At 38.3% G+C, this 15,035-nt stretch overlaps 1 protein-coding gene across 1 annotated transcript in view; it reads left to right on the forward strand.

Annotated features, from left to right (window-relative positions):
* The window catches only part of KCNQ5 (potassium voltage-gated channel subfamily Q member 5), a 122,942-nt gene that overhangs the window by 6,773 nt on the left and 101,134 nt on the right, over window positions 1–15,035 (forward strand). Inside the window, exon 2 of the mRNA XM_037392966.1 lies at window positions 2,590–2,650. Within this exon, the coding sequence (XP_037248863.1) occupies window positions 2,590–2,650 (61 nt within the window). The remainder of the gene's footprint in view (window positions 1–2,589; window positions 2,651–15,035) is intronic.

The raw sequence follows: 15,035 nt of genomic DNA on the forward strand, positions 1-15,035 counted from the left end.
TGCATTCTATTCAGAAAAAAAAAAAAGCATGCAAAGGAGAGCAGCAAAGGAAAAAAGAATTCTGATGAAGAAACTAATGAAGGAACACAACACAGGACTGAATGAACATCAAGCTCATTTCTGAAGTACTGATGCATTGCATGGGGTCTCGTATTTCTGTCCAGGATTTCTTACACTTCACACCTTCTCAGAAGCTGCACATCTATTCTGCCTGCATACAGCAAGTCAGATACATTTGGCACACGTCTGATTTCTCAAATCCACTGCTGGGGATACAAGAGATCCACCCAGTATTTGAGACATCAAGCCTGCTTGTATCTGAATGACAGATCACAACACCTGTGTGCAACCTGAATGGCTACTTCCAAAAATCTCAGAAATTACTGCAAAAAGAGTCTTAGGTGTCCAGACTCTTGAAGCTACCAGTTATCTGTAAATTCTAGACCTGCTTATAAAGAATTTACATACACCTAATATGGCAGTAAAATGTTAGTTTGAATTTCTTAAAATCTGTAAGAACTTTGGAAAAATTTCTTGTAAGAGTTTATGCCTGCGTGTGTCTTTGATTCTAGAAATTTTTTGAGAAGAATACAGCAGTTACCTTATTATTTTACCCAGCTGTGTACTTGGGTAATGATTTATGCCCATATCTCATGTATGATATTGTATCACAGAATATACAGTCAAAAGGGACACTGAAAGCCATCTAGTCCGTTATTCTGCCCTAAGGAAGTTTAAGCAAAATACTTTTCATGGCATATTTTGTATGTAGCTAATGTAGTTTTTCTTGTACAGTGCGCGAATGGAAAGCTTGTGTTCAGAATCTTCAAGTCCAAATTTTGAAATCACATCCCAATAACTAGATTTGTATGAAATGCCCTAATGGGATACTCCCTGATGGGATACATCATATCCCATCCTTCCCAGACTGTGAAGCAGGTTTTTCCTCTGCCTTTTCGCTGCAACATTATCAAGGCAAATCAAGTCATGCTCAGAAATCTACAGTGCATGAAGAGAGAGTACTGCAAGGTGGAGACCCTCCTTCCTCCTCTGGCTTTCCCCTCACTCCTCCTCTTCCAGGCTAGTGTTTTGTCTTCCAGGCTAGTGTTTGCCCTCCAGGCCTCAAAAATAGTGTTGCACTCCCATGGGGGTTTTTTTGATACTGTTTATTTTTGGCCACCTTGTTTCAGAGGAAGTACCTGTTAAATTGTCTGTGAAACTGAGTGGTTCAGAAAATTTCATCTCATAATATTTACATAAAGTAGCATTGTAATAATAATACTAGCTGCTGTTAAATGGAACCTCTTTAGTCAGGTATAGCAGGAAGAGTTTTATGACAGATGAAGGAAAAATTCTATAATAATAATCAAGCAGTCTGGAAACTTCTCTGTCATTAACCATGTGTGATATATTTGGGACAGGAGGTTTTAAGTTCTGTGTTTTAACAAGGCTTTGTTTTCTACGTTTACATACTTGTGAAAATAAACAAAGGATTAATATATATGAAGAATAAACAGAAAACAATGATATGTCAGAGAGGATTTGTTGTCAAAGATAAAATGCAGTTAACTTCTGTAATGAAAACACCAAGGCAACATAAATGCCAGTGGTGCCAGGCTACTGTTAATCATTAGACCTTGTAGGTATTGCTTCACACACAACTGACTTGACCTCATGTGTGCTTTTGCGTTATAATGCATATTTTAATGTTTTGAAGTGGCTGTGGGGATAATTAACGTTAAAGGCGGAATCAAAAGCTCAGGTTTAGTGTGAAAAATACCAGAAAAAAACTTTGGTTTATTTCTAAATTTATCACCTGCATCAATGCAGGAGTGCAGCAAAGGAACAACCGAGTATTCATTTCTTTATAAAAAGTTTATTTTCAGTCTTGTGTTTCTTTAACAAAATCCAGGTTTTGTGTTGACAGGATGGTGGCATTTCTATCAAAAAAAAAAATACTTAGCTGTTGCATGATCGTTTTCGACTGGGTTATGGAGTGAGTGATGCCACATTTTTTCATGCACATGCATTGAGTAATCTTTACTTGGTTTATTTCAGAAATAGGGAAACTGGTCTTTCCTTGGGCCTGTTCCAAGATGGATCTGACCCTTTTGGAGCATCTGCTATAGCTACCACCAGTTGAAATGTTTCCGGCAGTGAGAAGCATTTTCTAACATTTTTCCAAAGGCAGAAACAAAATATGTGCTTTTCTGTTATGGAGATGCTGAGAGACAAATAGTGCTTTCCAAAACGTGTTTGCTCACCTCCATGGAGTTGTACGGCTCCTGGCCCCATGGTTGCATCGGAGTGACGTTCCCCATTTGCAGGTTCCTTGCAACACAAGGAACTCCTCTGGCTAGTTATACAGAGGCCTGTCATCATCAGTGCACAAGTGCCATTCAGCAGTACAGATTCGTATTAAGCCAGTCAGACAGGGAAGAATTCTTTCCATTTTACAGAGTTTCACAGAGGGTTTAACCCAAGAAGACATGAAGAGCACATTTCAAACAGATCCTAAGTTTAGATCAGCCAGTTCATAATCCGATAACTTGAAAGATGAAACCATTCTTGTCTTTCTCCTTTTTTTAGATTGTAAACCAACGTATACGGCTTGTGACGGTACAATAGCTCGAACAAAAGCTAAAAAAAGGTAACTGTATTCAGTTGAATGTCACTGCCAGCAGCAGGCAGGTGAAATCAGTGCTCACTGTTTGTAACACAGATTTCCAACATTTGCTGCTACAGCCACGAGAGTGAAATAGCTTTGCTGTACACTCTTTCTGCATTATGCCTGAGTACGTAGCTTCTGGATGGCAGTTCTCCTGACTTGAAATCTGTTCAAAAGCTAATATATAAAGATTTTCTGTGTGTCATGTTTCTTGGGCATTGCAAGGGTTTTTTTCTGTAAAGAAGGAGAAAGACCCTTCTGTAATAGTTTTAAGTTGGATGACCATCATTTTAGCTTTGTTTATGTTGTTGTGGAAAGAAAGTACAGCCCTCTGGGTTTTTTTCCTTAATTCGCAGGGCCTAATTCTGATTTTTCTCTAAGGGTAAAATCAGCCTCAGTGGATTTAATTCTGTTGCTGTATTTACAGAAGTAATACTAATACTGGGCCTGACTTTATCACAGGGAATTAGGTTTTGTGGTCTTTTTCTCAGTCTTCTGAAAATTCTGATCTTACTTTTTACAGTGTGCTTACCTGTATCACCTTAATCAGAAAATTTTATCACAGTATAACTTACTTTTGTAGTAAAATCCATCAGAAGCAACTTTAGGCATGCATTTTTCTCTTTCCATGTTAAACGTACTTCATTCAGTATAAATTCCAGTGGGATAGTTTAAATGCTGACATTATCAAAAAGATGGGATTCGGCTCAGGTTTAAGATACTTTATTAACATGCTAAGCACTTCATTCATTGCCTAAAATATGGCTATCTAGTGACATTTGAAATGTCCTAGAGTATCTTAAACATCTGTGTGGCATTGGTAGGTAGGACTCATGATCTCTAGAAGACTTTCAGCCTTCTGGTGCGGTAACTGGAGGCTGAACATACTTTAAAGTATGACTTTAACAACGGAATTACATCCAGGTGGGTAAGCTTACCATGTAGACCCTGTCATACATACTCAGTTAACCTGAAGATCAATTTGGTTTGCCCAAAGGTCTATTTCAAGGGTGGAAGTTACCTAAATATAAGCATCTAGTGCCACTTGAGAAACCCTAGGATATCCAGTCCATCAGCATAGCGCTGGCATGGGGGTCTTTCAGCACAAGAATGAGCTCTGATCTCTTGCATGTCTATCAAATTGGGACAAATTTATAGTAACAGGTGCTGTTGGTTTGTTCACTTCACATTTATTGCCATCAAACCGTGATATCTGGATGATGCCTGTATCTTCTGGTCTCAGTTGTATAATTAAAGATCTTGACGGTTTATTTTCAAATTATGGATCTGACCTGTCTCTCACTGACATACACACAAGTGCCCTAAATTGAAATCTGAATAGATAAGAAAAATTCTGCCACAAGGTATATCTTTTGTTGAATTATGTTTGAACTGCCTGCCAAAAAAACTTACGATTTAAGAAAATGGCCAGAAAGAATATTTTAAATCTATATCAAATGTGAAAGACCATGATTCATAATAATAACCACAACCAGATAGATAATTTACAGAACGGGTGTCTGCATATGAATGGTTGAGAGTCTTGACAGTCAATGGAGAGACTCTTTTCTGTAATGCTTTTACATTGGCATAGGGTTTAGAAGAAGGGATGGGAGAAAATTTATTTTTTTTTATTAATATATTAATTATATTAAATATGTTAAATAAAATATATTAAATATTCATATATTAATAAATATTTATTTATTAAAGATAAATATATCAACATATATTAAATACAAAAATACTATGCCTGGTGCTGGAAGTCTCTATCCTGCGCTAGAGTCTAAAGAAGTATTCTGCATGCTCCCCCATTCTCATAACCTTATCTTTACTGCTCTTACTGAGAGCTTTCATACACAAAGGGCAGATGGGATGTGGCTGGGACATGCCATTACTGCTATGCACAACACGGTTAATTTCTTAATTTCTAATTCAGAATCTAAAACATGTTAAAAATCTTCAGAGGACTATAGGCAGCTAACCAAGCTGCAGATGTCTGTTACAGTTGCCTAAAGGTGAACCCTTCACCTCATGTTTCAAATATGAAGAGAGAAAACAGTTTAAATACAACTTAAAAATAATTGGACTATAGTTTAGCTTGCAACAAAAAGGAGCAAAGTAGCTGTCAATGAAGACTGAAAGTTACCTGAATAGTTGGTGATTCTTACATTTTTGCATGCATAGCTTAGGATGCCTATTGATTCGAGTCTTTTTTCTGTAGCATAAGTATATTCCTTGGCAAAAGTATTATACTTTATTGTAAGAAGTATTTTTAGAACTCACCAAATTATGGTTTGCATCAGTCATATAATAACCATATATGAGATATCGTGAATTTCTGAAATGTCAAATTGCTAAATAAACAAGTCTGTCAGGAGGGTTCCATAATCCAACAGCTGTTATGAGTCTCACACCATGGAAATAACTCTGCAGCTCACTAGGGAGCCCTCTTTGCAGGATTCATCTTTCTTTTTTTCCAGGGAAAACTTTAAACTTGGTTATGCTGAATAAGGATGTAAAGAATTCTTATTTGCTGTTGATTTGACATTATGGAGAATGTGGAAATAGTTCATTGTTGTCATTTAGCTATTTTGCATCTCAGAATGAGAGAAAATCCTAACTTGCCTAACAGGTCTGGAAGGGATTTCTGCCCTGGAGGACTGAAGTTCTGGGTGTGGGTATAGGGAACATCAGTTTCTGCTAAAACAGGAACTGGTAAATGAATAAGTTTGAGTGAAAGTAAACCAGATCATGGAGGATGTCAGTAACTACTGCATAGCCAAGAGCCGCTCATCCTGGGCCATGTCTGGCTTTGCACAGAAGTAAAGCAGCTGCTGTCGTTTAAATAAGAGGGTAGGATAATTACTGATATTAAGCAGCCTACAGTTTAAAGGTCTGATAGATCAGATTTTATACAGAGGCACCAGAAGGCCATCTACCTACATGATTTTAGGTAGGATCTTTGGGGGGGGGGGGGAGATGACTGTAGGGACTGTATTTCTGTATTTTGAATGCTAAACAAGAAATGAATACTTTGTCATCGAAATTGCTAAATATGTTATATATGCATAAAATGAAAGTAAATGGAATTGGATGGTGGTTACATCACAACATTCAGAGTATTTTTAAAAATATAATATAACTGAATGTTAATCCATGCAGAAGAGAAAAGGAAGAAGTCTTCTCAAAGTCACAGAGAATGCACACCTTTCTTATAGACAACCACTGACATGCTTTTTTCTTTTACTTCTGTAGAGAATTCTAAATATACATCTAAAATCTTTATTTTGCTCTATAGAAGATAGCTTATGGGGAAGAAGGTGATTTGCATATAATTTTGCAAGTTTCGTGTGTCTTGGGAAGTGGAGGAGGGGGGCAGCTGAGGCTGGGTCGACAGCACACAATCATTTGTGCATGGTTAGAAGGAGGACTTTCATAGGAAGTGGTAGTTGTTAGACTGTCTATCTGCAGTGCTGTTTGTTTATGTGTTTGCTATACTGCCTGGAGAAGACAGCAATTCACTGGGGGTAACTTCTCAAGGTTAGTAAACACCAGATACTACATTCGTTCCTTGTCTCTTTAAGGTGTGTTTTTCCCAGAGGCAGGCAGAGGAAGTCTGTTATAGTACTTGAACTCCCATCTCATCACATTCTTCAGGTTTTCTAGATCTATTTTTCCAGACACTTTCTCACACACCACCCCTGAACCCTTGGTTTTAAAAGGTGCATGCTGTCACCTGGGTGGAATAGTCAAAAAATGCTCTCTTCTGTTGACTTGCATCTAAAATAACAAGTATGGACTACAAAATGTGTTCTAATAAAACATCTCATCTTCTCAAAAAGGCTTAGCACAAAGGATAGCTTGGATGCTTGGCTCCACTAGTGCAGTAAAATTGCATCTGACATCTGTTTAATACAACTACATGGAGCTTAGAAATGAAGGGCAAGCCTGAGGATTCGAGTTGATGGAAACCTGCTGCCAATGCAGTGTGTGTGCACATGTAGTTTATTAATCTTGTCAGTTGTTATTACCTTTTTATCTGGATCCTGTTAACTTAGGATTTGTATGTAACTCATGGAAAAGATCCGCTTTTGTTTTCTTTGCTCATATATGAGAAGTCTGTTGGCATGAGTCTTCAAAGGAATTAAGTCAGTAGCATCATGGAAATTTGGCTATGTTTTGAGCACTTGAGTAGCTATAAAAATTAGGCTAGGTTATTTTAACAGGCTATTGTTCCACAATCTATCTCATCTTTCTTTCTATGTTTTTTTTCTTTTTTCTTTTTATAACTTGCAAGTCATTTAAAGCTACTTTGCTTTCATTCCGAAGTTCAGTAAAAGCTGTTACTTAGTCTGTGGGACTTTGTAATTTCAACATTATATATTCACCAGATATGTCAGCAGTAGATAGAAACACAGTCCAAACAGCTGGGACTTTTGCATATGTCACTCTGTAACAGACAACTTTTCCTAGCTTTATTTGCTTAGAACAAAATGAAAAAACTAAATATGCTTCTGCAATAGAGAACAAGATAGTAGAAAGTATTGATTTGACCCTCTATTTCTTTCATTGCTCTGATTCAGTTGCATTTAGATTGTTCATTTCTTGTTGGATGATCTCTTTGCTGTGGATTCTTGGCAAGTGTCCTACTGTCATCCAGTCATTACATTTTCTCCCTTGACTCTCTTGACAGGAATAGAGAGTTCCATGTCTTAAAGCAAAGCTATGATCAGCACCCCTCCATGCTCCCAGCAAGTTCTTCACTGCAGAATCTCTCTACATGCATGTTGAGTAGCTTTACAGTCTTCCCTTTGTGAGCCCCCACTCTCATCTTGCTGTTATTTTGGCGACCAACCTCATGCTTTCATCTCTTAGTATCAAAAATAGTCTTTGCTTGTGCAGTGTGTAATAACATTTTATTATCATTTGCAGTACTTGAAGATAATCACCGTTGTTGGGAGGTTTGTTGCTGTTACGCAGTATTATGTAAAATGAAGCTTAGTAATGATTTACTGAATTACTTTTTGTGTATTTGTAAATGAACCTCTCGTACACTTTGTGCCAATAATCCATATAATTCAGTATTATGAGTGCTATCCTACATAATATGCTACCTTTAGTTTCTTTCAGTTTGTTTTCAAGGCTGTCTTAACAAGAAAGTGGGCTAAAGACTTTCTGGAGTTTGGTTTGTCAAGGTTTTTGAAGTGAAAAATGAAGTTATTTTTTTCACAGCCCACATAGGGTCTCTGTAAACATAGTGCTATTCCCTGCACTCCACCTCCAACTCAGCAGCACTGAGTGTCTCCTCACTGGGAACTCCTCTCAGGGTGGCACTCAGGTCTGGCAAGTTAAGCCAGTGGTCCTTCACGCACACTTAATGACTTGGACAGAAGCCTGCAAGACAGAAAATGAACTGGAGAAAACATGGAATTGATGTCCTGAAATATTCTGGGATTGTGATTGGCTCTTGATATCATGTCCAAGCCTGTGATACTCCATCCAAGACCATGCCACCTATTGTGGAACACTTTCCAGACATGCTCAAGAAACCATAGCTTGCCTTCAAAAGATTTCTGTCTGAATCCTGTCTGAATGGTTCCTTTTCTTTGATTTAATACTGTAAAATGCATTTTTTTGCAATGAGATGATATTTTAAGCTGTACAGTTCATTTCAATCACTTTTCTTAGGGGTTGCAGTCCTTGTTTCAACCAATATCAGTAATATATTACTACTTGTATTACACATTATTTAGTGTGTGATGTAAGTAAACTCTTATAAAACTGTAGTCATACCATGTTGTCTTTCATGATACCATGTTTTAAATCACCCAAATGTCTTTCAGGGCAAAAAGAATTATTTATTATCACATTACTTGGGTTAGATTCTGAAGGAAGACCTTAGAAGGTTGCAAAATTTGAGGAACTTCTGAAAAATCTCACTAATTTCCATCTTTTGCAGCTAAACACCCTTCGACAATATTCCCTTAGGGTCCTGGCAAACAGAAAGCTGGTTCTTGGATTCAGACTTGATTCTGCACTATTTCCATGCTCACATTCCTTTGACTTCAAGGTTTGTCTTGCATTGTTGGCCCTCTTGTACAAAAATGCTTATCACTGCAAACACCAGAGGTTTCGCAGAAGAGGCTGAAAGCTGTATTAAGAAAGTAGTTTCACATCATAAACAAAGCTGATTAGTGCTGTGCTGTATTTATGGCTGCCTGCGATGTCATTCAAAGCACTGTAGCAGGGATGCTGGCGGGAAGAGGGAGACCTGTGGAGGTGCTGGCTGAAACACTGTTCTCAGCATTTTTGAGACTTTTACTCATTGAATATTGAGGTGTGTGATGCCTAATCTTTTATTTCTTTTGGATTCAGTTCTATTCATAGACTTGCAAGGACCAACAGTAGTGAGAAAGCACTTCTCTGTATTTTAGTAGTTCACTGATGTCATGTAATCTAATTGACTCAGCATAAACCCTGAGCTTTGTGCATTGTGATGAGGAATATTTCCTGGGTTCCCATTTCATTGACATTTTGATCCTTTTTCATAGCATTTTTTAATGACGTTCTGTTATTTTTATAAAACTTAAATTTCCATAGGTCTACAAAGATTTTCTTTGTTGATGTGATGATGGAAATAAACCCACTATTCTTCAGTACCAGATCCTTTGAGAAATTTATTTTGGATATTGTATTGCAAATTGTATTCTTATGCCTGAAAAATCTCTGATTGAGCCAGCAGGAGCTTTTGTGGACACTCGTGAGCTAGTTTTTATGCAGTCAGCCTGGGTAACGATAGCAGTGTAACTGTGCCAGGCTAGAGCACAAGTATGAACTACTCAGCTGTCTGGAGGGCTGGGTGACAAATGGGAGAGCTAGCCTGAGCTAACCTCCGTGCTGCTTTGGCTGCGCTTTGTCAGACCTCAAGTGAGCTCGTTCAAACCTGACCTTGGCAGGCTGGCATACGCTATGGTCCTGCTGTGTCTTCACACCTTAAAGCGCAGCCCACCTTTGCTATGGTTTACAGCAACGTATACATGTTTCTCAAATGCCAGTTTTGTTGCAAAAAATAAAAAAATAAAAAAAGGATGATTTCCTTTCCGGAAATCTTAACCTTATTAATGTCAACAGCAAAACTCTTTTCATTCCAACAGGGATGGGATATCACCCTGCAAATGTGTAACCAATGTTTCTGCATGTCTTAGCAAGCATAGTGCATCTAAGAAAAGTTCACATGAACCCTTTCTATATCTACCTGTAGCGCAGTGGCAGGGAGGAAGGGATCTGCTTTGGTTAAGACTCTTTCCTTACTAAACCAATGGGACTGAAAAAAATACATTTTTATGGCCTTGTGCTTGATAAGGAAATGAATTCAGAAGGATGAATTTGTGTGAGCCTAAAAGGCTGGCCATTCCTTCTGACACTTTTAAGATGAAATAAACAAAAGACAAATAGTGTGTTTCTGTTCAGCAAACTAAAATGATATTGATTAGAGTATTTTCACAGTTAAATGTTGAAGAACTTGGTACGAGCTATGCTGTGTGGCTCGTTACTGAAACAGGGGAATTGCTTCAGTCAAAAGTGAACACCTCCAGTTGTTCATTAGTTACAATACCAGAATTGATGGCTTGTTTGTCCAAATGTTACAAATTCTCTGGTTTTTAGTTTTCCTTTTGCGGTAGCTGTTGCCTCTGCTATATAAATGTGGTTACCAAAATGTGGTAACTATATAAATGAGGGAGAGAGCCTTTGGTGATACTGATGCAAAATATGCAAACAACTTCAGCTAAACATAGCTTTACCATGGTTTTGTTATATAAATGTCAACTTAAAATTAAATGTTATGGAAACATTTCTTTTATCTTTATGGACTCTACCAGCTGCACAGTTTTCTCAAGTACAGTTTACATTTATGATGTTGTTTAAATCTATCACATACATTCAACATACACAGAAGAATTTTTTAAAAGCAAGCTGTTTGCGTTTGTGCAGTAATTACCTACAGTCCAGCCTCAGTTTTCTCATATGCAAGACAAGTTTGTGCGGACTCCAGGGAGACCAGGAGTCACTGAAGCTGGTAGCAGTTTGATTTTTCAAAAGATTAATGAGCTGAAGACTTCTTATACATGTGTTGCAGGACTTACACTGTATCGTGAATTTACAAATTGTGGGCAAATTTCACAGTATATTAGCCAATTTGACATATTATTTTTTTTCCCTTGTATACTTTGGAATGGCATTGCAAAGATTACATTTTAGCCTTTATTTTTCTCCATACATCTAATTTGAGGCTTACCTAATAAATGGAATAATAAGAAAACCAGCAGTTTTAAAATAGTTGTATTGTCCCAACCAACTCCTCTTATCGGGCAGGTTGCAAGTATCTTTTAAAAGAGTAAGCTCCTTTTACATTAATAACAATATGTTATTGTCCCTGTGGTGCAAAGTGTAAGTATTAGGTACTATACATACAGTGAAAGCATTGGACTAGCTCAGCCTCATAGTGTAAGCTGTCTCCAGTCAACAAATCTGGTCGTGAAGCTACAGAAGCAGGCAGACAGATTATTCCAGACACATCACCCCACTGTGAGTCACGAAAAATAGACACCAGCATTCATTAATGCTGCCAGCCTGCTTGGCCTGACATGGGCAGGGTTCAGCGGTCATTGGATTAGAATTTGGAAATTAGAGCTCTATTCTGTCTGTATCTTCCCTAGTTCTAAAAATGATTTATTCTGTACCCACATATAGGAGGGATTTATAAAGTCTTGATGCAAACAGAGCAGATGAACAGGAATGGTGATTAACTGCTTCTCAGAATGCTACACAGAGGTGGCACCTGTGCAGTTATTAAGGACTAGGTTCAGGCAAACATACTAAAATAGATAGATCTTCATAGAGCTCATACTTAAACTTTGTAAATCGTTCAGTTTCTGTATGCATGCTAAAAATACACATGGACTCCAGAACTGTGATTAGGCAGCCCAGTAACAGCAGAGTCTGTCCAGGTCCACAGCCTGAGGTTTGGGATGCCCCTGGGCCACAGCCCCCCGGTAAGGAACTGGCTTGCCACCTCCACGGGGTCTTCCCTTGGCATCCACTACCAGCCACTGGTGCAGGAGCTGCATAGGCTTCCATCTGGTCCACTGTGATCATCCAGGCAGTGAATGGCAAAGCATTTCTTTGCCAAATTTGTTCCATGACAAAGCAGACTTGCATGGACTTTCATTACTAAGTTTATGGGGGTTTTGAAATTCTGAAAAATCAAACTTTTTTAAGAAACTTTTAGATGCTTCATTTAGCTGTGAGCTGACACACGTTCAGCCAGCCAAAGGCTTCGTGAGGCAATAGGCAATAGGATGTAATAAGATAGCAAAACTGAAAATACAGGAACAAATCAAAATTCTCATTTTACCTTCAGCCTGTATAAAAGTTTTTTTTGTTTAAAGACATTCTCTTTTTCTTTTTTTTCGTGCTATTGCAGAATTGAATTTTTCAGAGGAATCTTTGATAATACTGTCATGTCCTCAGCAAGATGATTAGAAGTGAAACGCAGGCATAAGTGTGTCAGTTGACAGCAGCTGAGTGGGAGGGTTTGGAGTTTTTTTCTTTTTGTCCATGAAGAGAAATTGACCAAATATGTTTGGTTCCCCTTTCCTCTGAAGCAACGAGCTATGACAACACCTAGGGACAGGCCACTAGAGGCATGCAAGGCTTACCTAGTAAATGGAATAATAAGAAAAATGGCAATTTAAAAGTAGTTGTATTTAGTTTACAATAGTTCCCAGAAAGTTTTCTTAGATGTCTGTATTTTACTCTATGTTGCTTCCCAGAGATAAATTGGTCAATCTGGAGTCAGGAAAAAGTGTTCCTGCAGATGAAATTGTCAGGAACTCGGGAGGTATTTTGGCTTTTCTTTGCAGCTGGGTCACGGTCTGCCCATTGCAATCATGTGATCCTTCCTATATGGTGCTTCTAGCTTCAGGGTCTTGTGGATGGGTTGTGCTCTTCCCAGGTCCCCAAGGCATGGAAAAGTTCAGTCTTCTGGAGTGCAGTGGTTGCTGGTACCATTCAGAAGCCCGGCTACGTGACTTCATGGTCACACCCAGTCACAAGCTTGAAGAAATAAGTGATAAATCTTTTTTTTATTATTATTTTAAGTAATTCTCTGTTTACTTACATACTTACAAAAGCATTACAGCTGCCTCTGGATGCACCTGTGCTACAGCACACTGGATGAAGTGGCCTTTTCATCTCTTAAGCAGATCCTGCAGGTATCCCATTACAAATCTCTATTCTTCATCTAAAGCCAGAAAAGCTAATAACGTAGGCAGGTACAGCGAGTGACCTGCTGGGCCATGGTCACAAGTAGAAGAAACACGTTGTGGAAAGACATCACACAGCCTGCTAAAGATGTGATAAATACATTTCCAAATGGAAGTGCTGTACTACTGGGCATCTGAATCTGTGCCTGGACGTTTAATTACTGGCTTGAACTTTAAAAGTGCTCCACAGGCAAATTAGGATTCATGAGTATGTCGGCTCCTCAAAACAGCTACTCAGGGCTTGTATCTGTATCTGAAAATGCCAGCTAATGGCTGGAAAGTCCTTCAGTGCTGGGTGAGAGGTAAAAAATTACATAATCAAGGTATCATTAACATGCATTTGGTTTTTTTACTTCAGTGGCCCAGGTTTGGTGGGATTTTTTGCATTTTCAGTAACGTAAAATAAAACCCTCTGAGAAACTAAAAGGAATATGAACAAATAAGCTGAGTTACATACAAAATAAACCACGTCTATCATTATAGTAAAAACAGTATTTTAGCTTTTTTCTTGCCTGGGTTGCAGGAAAAATAACAGGCAAAATAAAAGGAGGGCGCTAAGAATAGTAATCCAGGGAATGAGGATACTACAGAGAGCTGTGAAACTATTTTAATGTGAAAGGCCTTGATATCTGACCTCAGTGCTTCAGTGTTAGGTTTACAGATCGTCAACCTGAAGGTACAAACTAAGCGAGGTTATTGGAGTAAGGAAGTGTTAGCTGTAGGAGATTAGCACCAGGATAACGGGGATGCAGACCATCCTATTGTCCCAGCCCACCAAGCCCACTTGTTCTTAATCTAGTAGACAGTCATGCAGTCTGGTGATCTGAAGAAAAAAAAAAATTTAAAAATTTGGTTATTATACTTTGAGGGGTAATGTGATGCTCAGTGTTTCTTATGTAAAAATTGCAACTTGATATTAAGGAAAAAATCGTAACTGTGCAGGCAGTCAAGTGTTGTACCAGGCTGCCCAGAGAGGCTGTGGAGCCTCTTTCCTTGCGGATACTCAGCACTCAACAGGACATGGCCCTGAGCAAGCTGATGCAACTGAACTTGCTTTCAGCGGGGGGTTGGACAAGATAACTGCTGGAGGTCCTTTCCAGCCAACATGAGACTGTGATTTTTATGAATTCCCTTTGTAAAAGAAGCCGGTGTAACTTTAGTTTGTTAGAGATTAATACAATGGTTTTAACAGGCAGGTCCTTGGGTTTTTATTTGCCTGTGATTGAACTCGGTGATGCTCTGGGCATACTGCAAAACTATTTATTTAATACAGTTTTATAGGAAGGTTTGACTAAATGATCTTGTTAAGTTGAAAAGGGTTCCTGTTGCTTTGATATATTGGTTGATTGGGTTACTTTTTCATCTGTGTACTCCCATATGGCTGGATGGATACAGTTACATGATTTTTCGGTTAAATAGATTTTAAAAAAGATACCTAGTCCTGCTCAGCATTTATTCTTTAAATTTACATACATAAATGTTCATAACGGGTCACAAAATATATGAGAAGAAAAAGGTTCAGCTAGCAGAACTTTTTTTTTTTTACAGATAACTATATACAACATTTTTGGCTCATCCTGACTCCACTTTTTCGCTTGTCAAGTTTCCTGAGCAATTAGGAGACAGGCAGACATGCATCTCTGCTGGAAGGAGAAAAACACTTCTCTCACTGAAGGAGGTTCAGTCAGCTGGTATATCTCAACTAAGAATGATTCCTGGCTGTGTGAGTGCTCTGTTTAGGTCCCATACATAGCTTAAACCACTCCTAGCCTCAGAAGGACCAGTTCTCAACTCTCGCAAGCTTCTCATGTACACTTGAGTTAACGTTTTAAAGACAATTAAGAATTTAGACTCAGGCTCAGAATTTGCAAAAGCCCTTCAGTGTTTTTACTGTGAATCTTTATGAATTGTAGGAAGCCAAAATACCATGTATGTCTGCTCCACATTGTTAATATAGGGAAACAACACTAATGTATCTCATGATGGAATTTTCTGGACTGAGTACACTGAAGGGTGTAAGATGTTGTGGTGCGAGTCAT

This window comes from Falco rusticolus, chromosome 6 (assembly GCF_015220075.1).
Source record: "Falco rusticolus isolate bFalRus1 chromosome 6, bFalRus1.pri, whole genome shotgun sequence".
Taxonomy (NCBI): Eukaryota; Metazoa; Chordata; class Aves; order Falconiformes; family Falconidae; genus Falco; species Falco rusticolus.